The sequence below is a fragment of the Capsicum annuum genome, chromosome 10 (assembly GCF_002878395.1).
Source record: "Capsicum annuum cultivar UCD-10X-F1 chromosome 10, UCD10Xv1.1, whole genome shotgun sequence".
In the NCBI taxonomy this organism is placed as follows: Eukaryota; Viridiplantae; Streptophyta; class Magnoliopsida; order Solanales; family Solanaceae; genus Capsicum; species Capsicum annuum.
In genome coordinates this window covers 37934566-37951114 of record NC_061120.1, presented here as the reverse complement: position 1 = coordinate 37951114, position 16549 = coordinate 37934566, and the positions used below count along the sequence as shown (strand labels likewise).

Sequence of the window (16549 nt, the reverse complement as noted above, 5' to 3'; positions counted from 1 at the left end):
ACTGAATATGTTATATTAGTAATACTGAGATTAGTTATGCAGGGATTAGTAATACTGGGATTAGTAATACTGAGATTATTTTTTATGCATTGTTTGGTTTGATGCATTGAAAGTAATATGTATTGTTATATTTTAAAAAAAATATTGTTTGTTTACAAAAATACCCTCGACATATTATAACTTTGTGTATTTTTTTTACAAAAATTTATTATTCTTTTTTCAGAATAAAAAAAATTAACAATATAACTAATTATTTACTTTAGAATTTTAAGATTTAATCATTCAATTACAAAAATTATTTTTTTTATTATCTTTTCTTTGTTTGTTCATTCTTTGCTTGTTGTTTCCACTTTGTGTTATTTTTAAGTTGGGGGAGATACGTATAACTTTTGGATGAGGCAATAAAATCATTATTAAAATAAAATTGTATTCTATAGTGTGTTAAAACTAAGTAGAAAAATTATTTTAATTTATGAATATTCTATTTACAAAATTAAAGTTTGTATGCAATTTATTTTCGGATTTTGACCAATAAATATTTTTTTGAGTTAATGGAGTAGTTTTTATAACTAAAATTATTTGGAGGGATATTATTATTTTGATAAATTGAAAAGAAGTAACTCATATTGAATAAATTGAAAATGAATTTAGAAAAAAATTTAAAAATTTTGAAGACATTTTTGTAAATAATAATAAAATTTGTAAACTAATTTATTTGAATAAATTTATTAGTAAAAATATAAAAAATAAAATTAAAAAAATAAAAAAAATGTTTAAAAGAATTTGAGGGATATTCTTGTCTTTACACATGCTAATCCCATGGTATTAAAATCTATGTATTACTAATACCATAATATGTGATGTATTAGTAATACACCATATAATATCATGTAGGTGTATAACTAATACATGATATTAGTAATATATTGATTCAAAATTTTATCAAACATAATATTAATTAATACCATACTTAATACATGAATTATTTCTCTTAATACGGTCTACCAAATGAGCCCTATCAGATTGACAGTCAAAAAAAAAAAAAAAGGCACACTGGGATACACTTGTCATAGGAGGTGGGAAGGGTGCTAGGATCGAGAAGTGCCTTTACTGTGGATTCACACACGCAAGGAGCAAAAACCAAAAGAATTGTAGGTCCCCCTTAATCTTTTCTAAGCCCTCCCCTAAGGCAATTTGCTTTATTTTGTATACTCAAAACAGATTTAGCAGAATACAGTAGTAGTTTGATAGATTTTTATTTTATTTATGGTATATCTGAATTTTGAATCGTCTAATAAAATATCTTTTAAATTTATTATTTTAATACGTCATGTGATTATTTTTGGCCTACAAACCACGTGTAAAACATGCATGCATATGTGGAAAAAACTGCTTATGTATTCGTCCACCCAAATAAATACCATTCACTTTTCTCATATTTATTCTATATAAAAAAATAATTTACTTTTATCCTTAATTATTCAATTTTTCTTTAAAAAATATTATATTTTTGTGTTTTTCTCTGCTCTGAAATAGTGAAAGGCTGAATTTTGGTCGATCAAGTAAGTTATTATAAAAAAAATATTATGTTTTTTTTTTTGTGTTAAAAATATGAGATTGTTTTTTCCGATTAGTGTTTCATAGTAGTTTTCGATTACTGTTTCGATTAGGATTTGAGGAGACTCACATACACAAATACGTTTTCTATTATAATTAATGGACTAAGAAATCACAATTTAAGTTAGGGGTGTACAAAAATAGAACCGATAAAAATGTTATTGATTTATAGTTATTGGGTTAATAATTTTATAAAAAAAAACTATCGAGTTATTGGTTCGATTTAATTTTTTTTATTGGGTTATTGGATAAACTGATAACCCAATTAGATTATACTAAATTATTATTTTACACTGCAATTAAGATCCAGTTTATTTTCATGTTAGTTACTACTCTTTCTATTTTATGAGTATTTTCTTATCGGTTGAATCGAAGATCGAATCGTTAAGGATTAAAAATCGATAAATCGAAAATCGATAAGAAAATATCTTATTGGTTTGGTTATTGATTTAGCGCATTTAAAAATTGAAAATCGATAAATTGAACCGATAATATAAAAATCAAACCAAACCGATCCATGCACACCCCTAATTTAAGTAGGTAAAATAGAAGTAGTTGAACAATTTTTTTTTTATATATTTTAAAAGTGATGGAGGAAGAGGGATAATAAATAGGAAGAGGAGAAGAGAGAGGAGGCTTTGAAGTTTTTGAAAAATTAAAAAGAAAAAGGTGGGGGGGGGGGGGGTTCTTTTTTTTTCGTTGAAAGGTGTTGATTTGGCAAAAAATTAACTCCATCACGTGCGTGATGGAGTTTGAAATCACTCATTTTGCCATGTAGGTTAAAAGGGCCACCCGATGTACTAAAACAACAAGTTCGGGGGTACTTAAGACGATTCAAAGTTCAGGTGTATTATGAATAAAACGTAACAACTTCAAGGAGTAATTGATACTTCTCTCTTAAAAAAATTAATGCTTGTATTAGCTTTGTATATTACTACTATCCTGTTTGGTGTACTTTTTTATCCTGTGTATTACTAATATTTGTATTAGTTATACACTCTATTTGATATTATGAAATATATTACTAATGCATAGATATTTATGGTATTAATAATTCAATGAATTCTAATGCATGCATTAGTATGATTCAATCACAATTATCCCTCAAAATATTTTCCACCATACTTATGAAAGATATTTTTTTCCAGAAATTATGCGATTTACGTTATTTTTAGTATACCAAACTAAACACTGCATAAAATAAAAACATAACTTATGCAAGCGTAACTAACACAATTACTACTTCAAATATTATTAATACACAATATTTCACACTAATCCTATACACCCTACCAAACAACCCTAAGTTGGTTTAGTGGGAAGTTTTCTCCTTTTCCTCTCTCTTTTTGGGCCAACAGATTCAATTACAATAATTTAAGACGAGAGCCGAACTGAGAATTAAGGAAAACAACCGCTCATTCGAATTTGGATATAGGAAAAAAAATGGTACCGTGTGTCATTCATGATTCTCTAGTTATTTTCATATTCAACCAACACAACGTTATGCAAGAAAGTGGAAATAAGAACTGTTTTATGCCAATGGTGTGGTACAATGACCAAGTGCTCATGGTTCACTCAATTGGAAGCCGTCGAAAGTAATGCTTTGTGGATGATTAAAAAATCATTAGTCTAAAACTGCCCATTACTCCCGTCTCTGCCTACAAGTAGAGACATCTTAGCTATGGATGAACCTTACTAGTATCAAGAAAGGTTTTTGCAAAATGCCTTTGAAAATCGGGTAACACCAGCACCCTACAAGGCAATAGCTTCAGTAAGAGCAAAACCCAAAATTGCATAACTAAAACCCACAAATGATTTATATCAACATAAATGAGGTACCCTCGGGTATTCCTTTCTACTAAATGACTCAGCCATTTACGAGCGAACTTTGTGCAGATCCGGCCAAACCATTGAAAAAATCGTTCGGTTGCTCAACCCTCCGCAAGAAATTTAAGCACCTGATGCTGCAACATAGTCGACATGACCAGTGCAACGCATAAACAAGAATAAGTACCTCTACCTTCTGAATTGGATGCATAAATTGCTAAGAAATAGAAATTCTTCATTGCCAGTATCTGTCTACACAAAGATAGAATACTTCCTATAGAATACTTCCAGCTTATTTTTCAAACAATCAGTAATAATCCTATGTCACTAAGAAAGCTCATACCTTTAATAGATCATTTCTCTATTCAGAAAGAAAGCTCATACATTTAATAGATCATTTCCCTATTCAAAACTTTTCATTTAGGAAGGGAAAAAAGACATTTTTCTGGTCTATATTAAAAAGTTTCTTGCAAATAATGGGATTTACAATATGAACCATTATCAACAACCATCAAGGATTTGCATCAGGTTGAGAGATAGTAATTGACGCTAGCTGAAATCATGATACAGGAAAGCAACAGCATCAAGGAACATCCCCATCACAAGACTGCTCTAAGATACAGAAAAGTACACATCGACATCATATGCTAATACCTTAATCAGGCAAAGCAGTTCCTCTCTCAAGGTTATTCTTGATCTCCAAGGTGTATTTTCCAAAGGCACGCTCAATCTTTTTATTGAAGTGCTCGTTACGATCATTGATAGAGTCAATGTCTTTCTCTTCATGGAATTTTCTCCTCCGACTAAATGATTGGCGCTTCTCATCCCTGTCCTTGAGCTCCTTCACCATCCTCTCTATCTTGTCGTCTGACAATTTTGGTGCCTGTACAATTGAAAGATGTTAGTGTAGCTAACCCATTCTCTGAAGTCTGAAATAGATAAAAACAAACAAAGCTAGGGATCATGGCTGAAGCTACCTTCCCATACTGGAGACTGGAAGCTTCTCGATAAAATTCTGGATCAGCTTCCTTCATTTTATTGTACTCATCTACATCAATAGCAACATTCTTGGTCCGCTTCTTGTAAGCATTGTATAGTGTTTTCTGATTAAAAACTGAAAAAATAACATACAACAGAGAGAGCAAAGGAGATTAGATTAGCTTCACCATATATAACTGCATCACAATCTAAAATTTTCCAAATGCCAGAAAATAAAACAAAGTTACAATGAGGTCAATGACATTTCCAATACAAGGAATTGAACTTCAAGAAAATGGAACATTTTTGCCATGTCTCACTGCAAGCTCGAAGATATATCACTATTTACTACTACTCAAGCTATGTAGCTCTACCGCAGAACAAGGCAGAAAATTAAAGAGAATTCTAGCATTCCATTCTAAGCTAGAAGTTTGAGATAATCTTACGTGACAATGCCAATTGTACAATCAAAACCCAGAAGACAGTCCATCTTCTACCTTAAATTCAAGCTAGATAATTCAAGACTGGCAAATACAAGAGAAATTTTGCCAGAACAGACAGCCATATTCCCCAAATAGCTCTATAAAGATCTCCACAAGGAAAAATTGAAAATGATAGAATATTGAATTTAATTCAATTGAAGGAATCCAACCAATTCCCAGTTCTTTCCCAGCTGCAAGTCTGCAACACCACATCCACAACCGTAAAAATGTAAACCTTTTCTAATTAGATGTAAATTTTAGATGAAATTGAGGTGCCTAGACCTTCAAGACACCTAGGGTCAATATACTAATAGAATGGAATAATAGATGAAGATGCTATGCATATGATATATAAATGGAGGTGTGTCACAGGAGTGTAATGTGATGGGAAGATATCTACCAAAGTGAAAGGCTTCTATATCATAAGACCGACAATGATACATGAGGGTGAACGTTGTGCTTCTATCTAAGTTGTATGGACTCGGGTGAGGGTATCCGAGAAGGGTGCAGATCTCAGAGTCGGATTTGTCAAAATTTAAATTTTAAGATTCAGGGACAGGGGTGTTCATGGGTTTGAACCAATTAAAAAAACCGACATTTGGTTTGGTTTAGTTAGGTTTGATTTTAAATTTTAAAAAACCGATGCTATTTGGTTTGGTTATTGTTTTACTTAAAAAAACCCATGAAAATAACCAAACCGAACCGATAATTTTTTATATATATATATATATTTATATATATTATAATTATTTATATATAATTTATAAATAAAATATAGATATTTTATTAAATTTAATCTAAAACTAAATTTTAATCTATGTCTAGCCCAACCAATACTTTAACCCAATTGCCCAAAGCCCCAAACCCAAGCCCAACTCTACCCACTATTACTAATAAGTTAACCCTATGGTCCCCACCTCACTTTTTCTACTTCAGCTTTCACAATACGAGTTACCATGGTCTCTGTTTCAAATGGTAATTTTATGTCTCCTTGTTTATTTAATCTTTTCTCTATATGATTAGCTCACCTAGCTAGTCTATAAAGTAAACAAATAACTCAAATTTGCCTAACTCTTGTCTCTTCTTGCAGTACACTGCAACAGAATACAAAGCTCTGTTTTACAATGTACATGTATGTAGTTGTATGTTGTTGGATAATCTTAGTGCCTACAATACAAAACTGGTTCTTTTCATCTCAATGTTGATTTTGTTTAATAGTTTGTTTTGATTTTTAAGAGTTTATAGTGTCATTTGTCCATCACTCTACAAATATTTCATGAGAAATTGTTCAATGTGATACTCTTTTCTATGGGTTAAAAAAAAGAGTTTATTCTAGAGATGGTTGGAGTAGGCTAGTCAATAACCGAAAAAATCGAAAAACCAAACCAAACCAAACCGACAAGAACCAAACCAACGGTTATTTTCTTTTTGTGGTTTGGTTTGGTTTTAGAAATTCAAAAACCAACTAAATTGGTTTTGGTTATGGTTTTAACCACTAACCAATCCAAACCGACCCATGAACACCCTTATTCGGAGGGTGCGAATCCGAGTATGGATACGGGTGTGGGGATTCGGCTAAAAAAATTAAATACTCCCTCCGTCCCAAATTATGTGTCACCATTTGACCGGACTCGATATTTAAGAAATAAGTATTGACTTTGTTAAAATTACAAAATTATCCTTTTTAAAGAAAGGAGTAATAGTATTTAAAATCAAGTAGGACCACTTTTAATTAAAAAGACAAATAAAAAAGAAGTCAGAGTATTTAAAATCAAGTGGGACCACTAAGGGTAAAATTGTAATTGTGTCTTTAAAAACTTACCAAATAAGGAAAGGCAACATTCTTTTTGGGACGGACCAAAAAGGAAATGGCGACACATAATTTGGGATGGAGGGAGTATAATAAATGTAGAGTTATAAATATATTCTAAAAATTCACTTTTAACTTTTAAGATAACTTTTAGTTATTTTTTGAGATAATACATTAAAACCCCCCTAAACTTGTCTTCCTAACTTACTTTAGCACTCTAAGTTTACATGTAATTATTTATCCCCTTAATTTCATTTCAAGTGAATTTAATACCCCCTCAGAAATAAAAAACCACACAAATAGTAGGAAGTGCTCTACACGCACCTCGACGTGTCAATTTTTTTTAAAAAACATTTTTGAAAGTTTTTTTTTCCCTTTTTTACCCATCAACCTTCATCCTCAGAAGATCCATCCACATCGTCGTCCCTTTCTATGCTATCCATGGACACCGATACAGCTCATCCTTTCAAGTATCAACGCCGGCCAGTGAAGATTTCACAGAGCCCGCCAACTACTCCCCACCCTCTTCATTATCACTACTATCAACTCTCAAATTCAACACCACCGCTACGAATTTTATTGTACCCATTACCAAGAGCAATATAACCTCCATCTCTATCAATTTCAGAATTCTCACCACCGTTAATACCAACTCCAAAATAATTCACCATTGCTGTCAACTACACAACACTCAACAACGACAATGAGAAATTGGGCCACAAAATCGTACCAAAATAAATTATAATGAAATTAAAGAAACAGTGGCGGGAGATGAAATGGTGGCGTGTGAGAAGACGTTAATAGGGCAACCGCCGATTTCATAAAATCCGCAAAAAACAATTAAATTTCTCATGAATTGGATTTCAATTTTCTCATGAATTGAATTTCTATTTTCTCATGAAACATCCTCCTCGGAGTAATAGTCGTCATAAATATCTAACAAGCTTTTCTCCTATCACCTATGCCCAAAATATTGGATGGAATGGAAGATGCGGGAGTGGCGATGGAGGAAGGATGGAGCAATGATGTGGGTATTTGGTAGCTTTGAAGTCTGATGGAAGAAAAGGGTGGAGAGAGAGAAAATGTAAAATAAATTAATAAGTTGGGATTTTGTCAATTTTTTTACCTTTTTCTTTCTTTCACGCGTGCTTTGGAGAGTGTCTTCACTCTCCTTGTTAAAGGAGTTACTAAATTCACTTAAGAAGAAATTAGGGGGGTAAATAACTACACATAAAGTTAGAGTGCTAAAGTAAGTTATCTAGACAAGTTTAGGGGGGCTTTTATGTATTATCTCTTATTTTTTCAATTAAACTTACTCTATAGTACTGTATACTTGTATTTTTGGAAAACCAACAGACACATTTTTTTTTACTATATTAGTATAAATTTTTTTTTATGGAAACCAACAGGCACATATATTTTTTACTATATTAATATAAAATTCTTTTTATATTTAAAAAATATAATTATTAAAAACCAGTTGATCTGAAAAGTTATTCAAATTCCGACGACAATGATTACAGTCGCCGGATTTCGCCCTTTCGGCGATGACAACAGTCGCCGGTTTTCTCACTTCCGGCGATGATAACAATTACAGTCGCCGGTTTTCTCCCTTCCACGACGATAACCCTAAACCCATCGCCGATCTTTCTCCCTTCCGGCGACGACAACCAACTCTGTTCTTGAAGGTGGGTCAACGTCTCCGAATTCGTTTGACTGAATAGGAGATGCACCCTGCATCCGTTCCCGCACCAGCATCGCGTCGGAATGGGTTCAGCGGCGGAACCGACGAATCTGCGCAACATAGGCTTCTATAGCTCAACAAATGTACAAGATGAGTGTCACAGACATGGGAATGTTAAAATGAATGTGCAGTCTTACAAGATTAAATAAGATCAGAAATGATCACGTCCATCCATTAGAAGGCATAAATAGCAGAACACTTGACATGGGGTCGAAACGTGTTACGTAGGACTCCAAATACACCAGCTCTTAGATGAGACAAACTGATGATTAAAGGTGTTAAAAGAGGAAGTGGTATACCTAAAAGTTAAAACCACATGAAACGAAATTATCACAAAAGATCTAAAATATCAAAATGTTGAGAAATCTAGCAAAAGATATAAAGAAGTGGAAGTTGAAACTCCATATAGGTGATATCAACTAGAAGACTAGTGCTTATCAAAAGATCCTTGGTACTTTAGAGATATCACCACTATAATATATGTAAGAGAACCCCTAATGTTAGATAATGCTTAAGTACAAAGTATAGAAATAATAGGGACAAGGTATTGTGGTTGGGACTGAGGCATAGCTATTCTTGTTTTAAGATCTAAAAAGCGAGCTGGTTTATTGAAATTTTATAGATATAACATGCTGCTATTTTCGTCCTCCTCCTAAAGTAAAAAGTGTAAATTAGGACACATTCCCTCCAAAGATAATGGTGAAACATGAAAATTGAAAACGATGATTCCACCAAACTGTAGATGATTTGTCTATTCTAAAACACACTGCTCTTTCTGAATTCCACTCCAAGTCTAGAAGTCTCCAACAGGTCTCCATCCCTATAAAATCCATCATAGAGCTGAATAATACTTTTCTGTTACACAGTGAACACGTCAATTAGTTCTCTCATGTCAATATTTCCTTCTCTACATCATACTTTTAAGTCTAAACAAACTCTTAATTAGATGAAGCACACCAAAAGTCACAGGTATACAACTTAAATGAGCATGCTAAAATCCCTACATTTCTTTTTAAGAATTGATACGAATAAAACATGATGGTCAAGAATTTACTTCCTCCTCGACCATTTTAAGGGAAACAAGGAATTACACATAAATCTCACTGAGCAGCTAAGGCTAGATTATGGAATCCGTAATAGCTAGGAAGACAATGATACTTTTGGCGAAACAAAGTGAGCTTATCTCAGGAACACATTTTATGCTCCATATCTTTGAACATGTACAGTTTTCTATTTCTTGCAAGTATTATTTTAGTTTTTGGGGATTTGATTGTGGGGGTGGTGGAGTCTGGAAATAGAACAGTGATGAAAAATTAGGCATACCATCCCAACCAGCTGGAGCAGGCTCCTTCTCCCACTTCTTATACTTTGCCTCTGCAGACTCTTGTGTATCTAGCATATATGCCTTGCTCATATCTAACCCATTAGCATCTAACAACTTTCCAATTTTCTTCTTCCTCTCCTCCATCCATTTTTGCTTGGATATTCCCCTAGACTCTGGAGGAGCTTCTGTTTTTTTCTTCTCTGCTACCATTGCAGTTTGGTTAGCTTTTCTTGCCTCATTCTGCATAAAATTCAACAAGCTAGGATATAAATAATTTGATCGAAGATACTATAAAGGACAAAAGACAAGAAAATGAATAGTAATTGAGAAGATGACAGAATAATGACATTGCTTTCAAAAGAAACAGAAATGAATCATATTCACAATTACCATTTTTAACCTCAATTCAAATAACTTTTTCTTCCTCCCAGTGAGATTTGAGGAGTCTATTTCCATATTATCCCCTCCCTCAGCTTGATCATCTGCATCAGTGTGCCCTTCGACGCCATCCCTTTCATCAGGTGCATCTTCACCCCCATCAGAACTCACAACCGAGTGGTGATGAACATCAATGGTATTAGCTTGCAATACACCTGATAGCACATTAAGTAGGTCAGGTAATGAAAGATACAACAAATTTGGTGTTCTACGGGGCAAACATTAGGCATTAGCTCTCCCTAGAAACAAAGCTGCTAGCAAAAAATGCTTGAGAAAAGACTTATGTGAGCTTTACCAATTAAACCTAATGTGCGAGCATCTCCAACAGTTCATGCTTACATACTTTATCTTTGGTTTAAGTATAGTATCTGCAGTTGAAATGAGCAAAAACTAACCAGTGCACATGGTTATTAAGAAAATAGAGGTGTAGCATAGTGGTAAAGACCTTTCACCTCCAACCATGAGATTGGGGCTCAAGCCACCTGGTATGGAAAAGCCACCGTTGGGCTCCTTGCTGATGGAAGAAAGGTTTTGGAGGATAAAGCTCTTTTATAGCTTTATAAAAACAAAAACTAAAAGCACTGATTGTGAACTACATCCTTGTCAATAACTTAATTCTCAAATAAAGCCAAGGAATCTTGACCAGATATAAGTGCAACCTAAAATGAAGCTTTGACTTAGTGTAGTATGTGTCTATTGCTGACATGAAAAAGTTCACTTCAGTATATATATATCCTCATTTCCCAATTCAATGGCGTTAACACGACAGAAATGATTACACTTTACAAGGTGCTCCTATGCAATATTCACATGTAATCACAACACTGTACTCTTCCCTGTCCCACGTACTATTGACAACATTGTTTACTTTTCCCCAGAAGTGTAAACATGTCATATGTCAGATTGGCAAATCTGTATCTCAGGCACTGCAAGCATGTAAAGCTTTTGCCTCCACACATCTCAAATTCATGTAGCTCCCAAGGCTTGAAAAACAGGATCCCAAGCTTCGTCTTTCCATCTAGGGTTAATTGTAGAACTCACATTTTCCTGCCCACATAGGAAGAGAATGGTCTGTAGGGAAACAGGAAAAATTGAAATTTTACATCCACGAAAGATAAGGGTAGCATAAGACTTTATTAGAAGAACATGCCTGGTTTTGAACACCAAATCATTTATTTTACATTAACTTAACTATAATCTTGATAATATGATAGTAATTACAATATTTGCACCACCTACTATTATAAACTAGGAGGATATATTGAAAATAGAATAGTTGAAAGGGTTGGCTCTACTGCCCTAGTATGAGTAGAAAAAGACAGGCCTGTCTAATAGGTCTGAGTAGTATAAGGAAAGTAGGGTAGAATACTCCGGCAAACCACCAATTACCTGTCTTACATCTCTGTTAGGCGGCAATGTATTCAAGTTTTCCGAAGGAGTTGGTTTTCATCTCTAATACATACCATACACCACATCTCCGGCATACTGATAATTGTACTATTGACATGACAGCCGTATTTCCCTGCTTCTTACTGACTTAAATACCAATTATCAACTCTTTTGACCTCTGTAATGCAGGTCGCAACAGAGCAATATATGTCTCTGAATCAGCTAACACCTTGCACTCTCACTTTCCCATCTTTTACTAGCAAAGATTGCTTGGTCACTCTCTCTCCGGTATAATACCTTCTTTGATTGCTCCTACTATGATTCCTTCATTGCTGTGACTTTCTGAAGATAAACTTAGACATCAAATCATTATACCACAGTTGTCTGAAAGGAAAAGCCTAGTAATGCCTAGGAGACCCTTTGTGTGAACCTAATCACTAAAAAAAAGAAAAACATGAACAAAGAATGGCAAGTGAAGCAACAACCATCAGTATCTTCAGTGAAGGGTCACTAAACTTGTGCAAGCAATAACAACTAAGCAACAAAACAAAGACATAAATTAAATCGTGGACAGCACTATCTAATTAATTTTCTTGTATTATAATTATTATGGTTGTTGTTATTATGTTTTTGGCTCTTTGGGTGAGTGCAAACAACCAGAGTTAAATGGTTTTAACTTTTTGACAGTTGAATTGTTAGCGCTTATATCCAAAAATGTCAAAGTACTCTAGGGTTGAAACTTAAAAATCAAGGTTTTACCTGTTTCAGCTTTGGTCATTTGCTTCTTTACTTCTGCTATTATTCTAAAGCAATACTCGCTGCATTCATGATAAGGGTTCGATGCATTCCGACAATCTGGGTGAACTCTTCTTTCGCCAGTCATGTTTAAGTTTCCTTTATCACAGCAATCCTGCAGCGTGAATGTGAACGTAGATTTAACCAAAATAAACTTTAGAGCTGGGAAAACCTGAAAAAGATTACATCTCACAAAGTAAAAGTCTCCCTGTAACTTCAATCGACCTCAAGCTTCTAAAAGAATTAAAAAATTTATCTATGCTTCTCGTTACCAGTAACACTTATCTTCTCGTAATTCCTACACCAATAAGCTATTGTATTTCTTTCCCCTTTATGTTTTAATAACCGTGGTGTCTGCTCCAGCTTGCGGGCACCTCGACTAATACCATCGGACTCCCCGGGAAAGTTGTTCAATAAAACCCCTTTTAAAGGTGTGAAGGATAAGACATAATTAACCATTTAAATCATTGATTAAATTTAAGGCCTTATTTAACAAGAGAAATATTCAGAGAATTGACTAGTGATATGATGCCAACGCTGAAGGGCAATCATCATATTTTGGAGCCATTATATCACATGGGAAACAAATAAACTTGCAAATAAATTGTATAAATTTGAAATCGGAAACGGAGCAGATTAAAGAGAATAGCAAGAGTAATCGAATTAGTTGTTACCTACAAACTCGATTTCGGAGGTTAATCGAGGTAGTGGTGTGAACTTTACAGGGGAAAAAGAAATTCAAGAATACCCCTGGATTTCGATTCGGGGACGACAATGACGTAACCCTTTATTTTGGGATTTGGTTCCATTTTTCTTTTTCAAAAATTCCAATCAATGGGCTACAAGGAATTTTGGCCCAAATTTTGCATCTGGGCAGGTCCATTCTCCATTTCAACCTTTTCTTCTTACGGTGTGTGCGTAACTGATTAATTCAACGGCATATCCTGCCACCTCCCACCACCAAAATTAGAATAAACAAAAAGAAATCACTTAATGATTGTTTCTAGAAAAGGGGCTTAAATATGTCATCAAATTATAAAAAATAACTTATTTATATCATTCATTAAAAGTTTGACTCGTTTATGTTAACCCGTTACAAAATAGATCCATCCATGTCATCTTGTTAAAGGTGGTTTTTCAAAAATAGCTTTGTCATGTGCCGTCTTATTATAGGTCCATGTCATTAATTAAAATTATGTGGTCGTCTTAATTATGTTGACTAAGCAGCTGAATATATTTCGAGATATTCTTAGGTCAAGCTCCAATAACTGCAAAAATAAGTGAGGCCTAAAATACTCTTTTTTCAAGCCTTACAAACCTCCAAATGAATGGTTAATCATTCTCTGTTGCATACATTTTGGTTGATTATTGTTTATGCTTCAGGGATTTCTCTGTTGCATTCTCTGTTGCATTCTCTGTTGAAGGGGAGCCTTGAAGTAACTGGTAAAGTTGCTGCCAAGTGATTAGGAGGTCACGGGTTCAAGCCTTGGAAACAGCCTCTAGCAGAAATACAAGGTAAGGTTGCGTACGATACACCCTTGTGGTGGGGTCCTTCCTCGGACGCCGTGCATAGCGGTAGTTTTAGTGCACCGGGCTGCCCTTTTTTTATTATTTATGCTTCAGGGATTTCTCATTCAATGCTATGACGGGTGCATCTTCATCAAAGATTCAAGGCACTAACTATTACGAACAAAATGTAAGAGAAAATAAAGTAATTCTTGTTGTTTTTTTAATTAATGACGTGACCTTTAATAAGACGTCATATGGCAAAACTATTATTGAAATATCACTGTTAACAAGCAATGACATGAACGAATTTGTTTTGCAACGGCGATGACATAAATGAGCCAATCTTTTAATGAATGACATAAATTAGTCATTTTTGATAGTTTGATGGCATATTTGAACCTTTTCACTTGTTTCTATTAGGAACTGAACCTGAAACCCCATGATGTTCAACCCAACTTAATTGAGTTATTTCCATGAATAGCTACCTATGTTTTAAAAATTGTCTTCAAATATCACTTTTGTTACATTTAAGACAAGAATATTATCCAACTATCCTTATTTTTCGCAAAAAAATATTTAACAATTCAAAAACCTTCCTTTCTCCTAGGATGCCATGTCATAAATTTTATTTTATTAATAATAGACCTATTTAGCTCTTCAAATCCATTTATTCAAACTTCTATCTCTTAAAGTATAAGAAAAATGTAAATACCGTGAAAATTTGTCTTGAGATTATACAAAACAATTTTTAGATAATCTAATTTTCTATAAAATTTCTTACAAAAAAAAAAGATTGATGGTAAACCTACGAACTTTTTTGTTGCCAAACAAAATTCAATGAATTTTTTTTAATATGTATTATTACCAGGAAATTTTAGATGTAGATTACTTGCAAATGTTTATGCAATATAATTTTTGATAAAAGTATAGTGAAAAGATGATTTTTTTTGCTTCAAATTTTCTGTAAGTAATTGCACATCAACAAATCAAGTAAATCTGTAATTTAAGACATAACAATTTAGAAAAAAAAATTATTTTTAATTTAGTTTCTTCACTTTTTTTTGTGACCGTTATATTTATATTTTATTTTATTATACTATTAAATGCCAGTTCATATCCTTACCTCATTCTACATTCACGAAAAACATACAATAATTAATTGAGTAATATTTCAAAGATCCATTTCGAATAGTACTAAAGAAGGGATCATTTTGCTAATGTTTCTTACAAAATTTAATTTATTTCAAGACTAAATAATTTTTCTTTCCTTCCAAAAGGTGGATTTTATTCCTTTATCATCATACAAATAACAAACTTAATGCCTAAAATATGAAATCCATCGTTTTTATTTCTTTTACATTTTAAGAATCTTTAGTATATAAAATAAAAGACAAAAATAAATAAATTAAATGAGTATCAATTCTGTTATGAAATATAAAGCAAAGAACAAGAAGAATAGAGAGAAGAGAGTAGACTTCTTTATTTTTCATAAGGAATTCTTATTTCTCTTGAGGGATGAATTACAATGAAGGAAAACCCCTTTATTTATAGCAAAAAACTAACCTTGGGGTTTGTAACTTTTACACAAATAGACATCACAATATATGGTAAAGTAGGTATTCACTATATATGGTAAAGTAGACATTCACTATATATTGTACATTTATAACACTCCCCCTTGAATATCTAATTGATAGATAATGTGCCTCGTTAAAATTTTACTAGAAAAAACCCAGTGGGAAAAAATATAGTGAAGGAAAAAGAGTACACATCTCTAACAATACGCATATAAGCTACCTCATTAAAAACTTTACAAGAAAACCCAGTGGGACAAACCCTTATAAGAAAAAAAGAGTATAACGCGTATTAACTCCCTTTAATGAGAACATCCTCGAACCTTTGCATCCCGATCTTGTGCACCATCTTCTTGAAAGTTGCAATTGGAAGAGACTTGGTGAATAAATCAGTCACATTGTTACTTGAACGAATCTATTGCACGTTAATATCACCATTCTTTTGTAGCTTATCTATGTATAAAAGCTTTGATGAAGTGTGCTTCCTTCTATCTCCTTTTATGAATCCTCCCTTAAGTTGTGCTATGCATGCTACATTATCTCCGTATAAAATTGTGGGTATATTGTCATATTTCACACCATATTTTTCTCGAATGAGATGTATCATGGATCTCAACCATACTCATTCTCGGCTTGCTTCATGAATAGCTATTATCTCAGCATGGTTCAACAAAGTAGCTAGATAGACTGCTTTATATATCTCCAAGATATAGCAATATCCCCATATGTGAACATATAACTTATTTGAGATCGAGCTTTATACGGGTCAGATAAGTACCCAACATCAGCATGATCAACAAGATCGGGACTACAATCTTTAGAGTAAAATAAGCCCATATGTTTGATCTCATTCCGATGTCTCCTAGCAGGAGTAGAACTATACCTTGCTAACAAATTGATCAAAAAAGACTATGTCATGCCTTGTAATATTTACAAGATACATTAGTGCACCAATTGCACTAAGATATGGTACTTCATAACAAAGGAGTTCCTCATTTTTTTCTTGAGGTCGGAATGAATCCTTATTCAACTATGCATGTTTCTCATTTAACCAAATATTCT

The 16549-nt window shown here is 33.2% G+C and overlaps 1 protein-coding gene across 4 annotated transcripts; it reads right to left on the bottom strand.

The window, feature by feature from the left end:
• Positions 1–3049: 3049 nt before the first annotated feature.
• Positions 3050–13309, bottom strand: LOC107845782 (pre-mRNA-splicing factor syf2). 4 transcript variants are annotated; one of them, XR_007046172.1, is made up of 8 exons: positions 13079–13309; positions 12369–12519; positions 10173–10375; positions 9782–10022; positions 4422–4558; positions 4099–4327; positions 3457–3581; positions 3050–3369 (listed from the first exon to the last, which is right to left on the bottom strand). XR_007046172.1 is itself a non-coding variant. In XM_047398563.1 (7 exons), the coding sequence occupies exons 2-6, from the start codon at positions 12490–12492 to the stop codon at positions 4100–4102; spliced, it is 933 nt and encodes a 310-aa protein (XP_047254519.1). In that variant the 5' UTR covers positions 12493–12519; positions 13079–13309; the 3' UTR covers positions 3050–3581; position 4099. The 4 variants fall into 4 exon arrangements, 3 of the variants coding, with proteins under 3 accessions (XP_047254519.1, XP_016545751.2, XP_016545752.2); XM_047398563.1 differs by having other exon boundaries at positions 3050–3581; XM_016690265.2 differs by lacking the exons at positions 3050–3369; positions 3457–3581 and adding an exon at positions 12677–12801 and having other exon boundaries at positions 3769–4327.
• Between the last annotated feature and the right edge of the window lie 3240 nt (positions 13310–16549).

Coding starts and splice junctions, on each gene's coding strand:
- LOC107845782 (XM_047398563.1), bottom strand. CDS start 12,492: ATGACTGGCGAAAGAAGAGTTCACCCAGATTGTCGGAATGCATCGAAC. Junction 4,559..9,781: donor TGCTCCAGCTGGTTGGGATG/GTATGCCTAATT, acceptor TTATTTTTTCAG/TTTTTAATCAGAAAACACTA. Junction 4,328..4,421: donor CCAGTCTCCAGTATGGGAAG/GTAGCTTCAGCC, acceptor TCAATTGTACAG/GCACCAAAATTGTCAGACGA.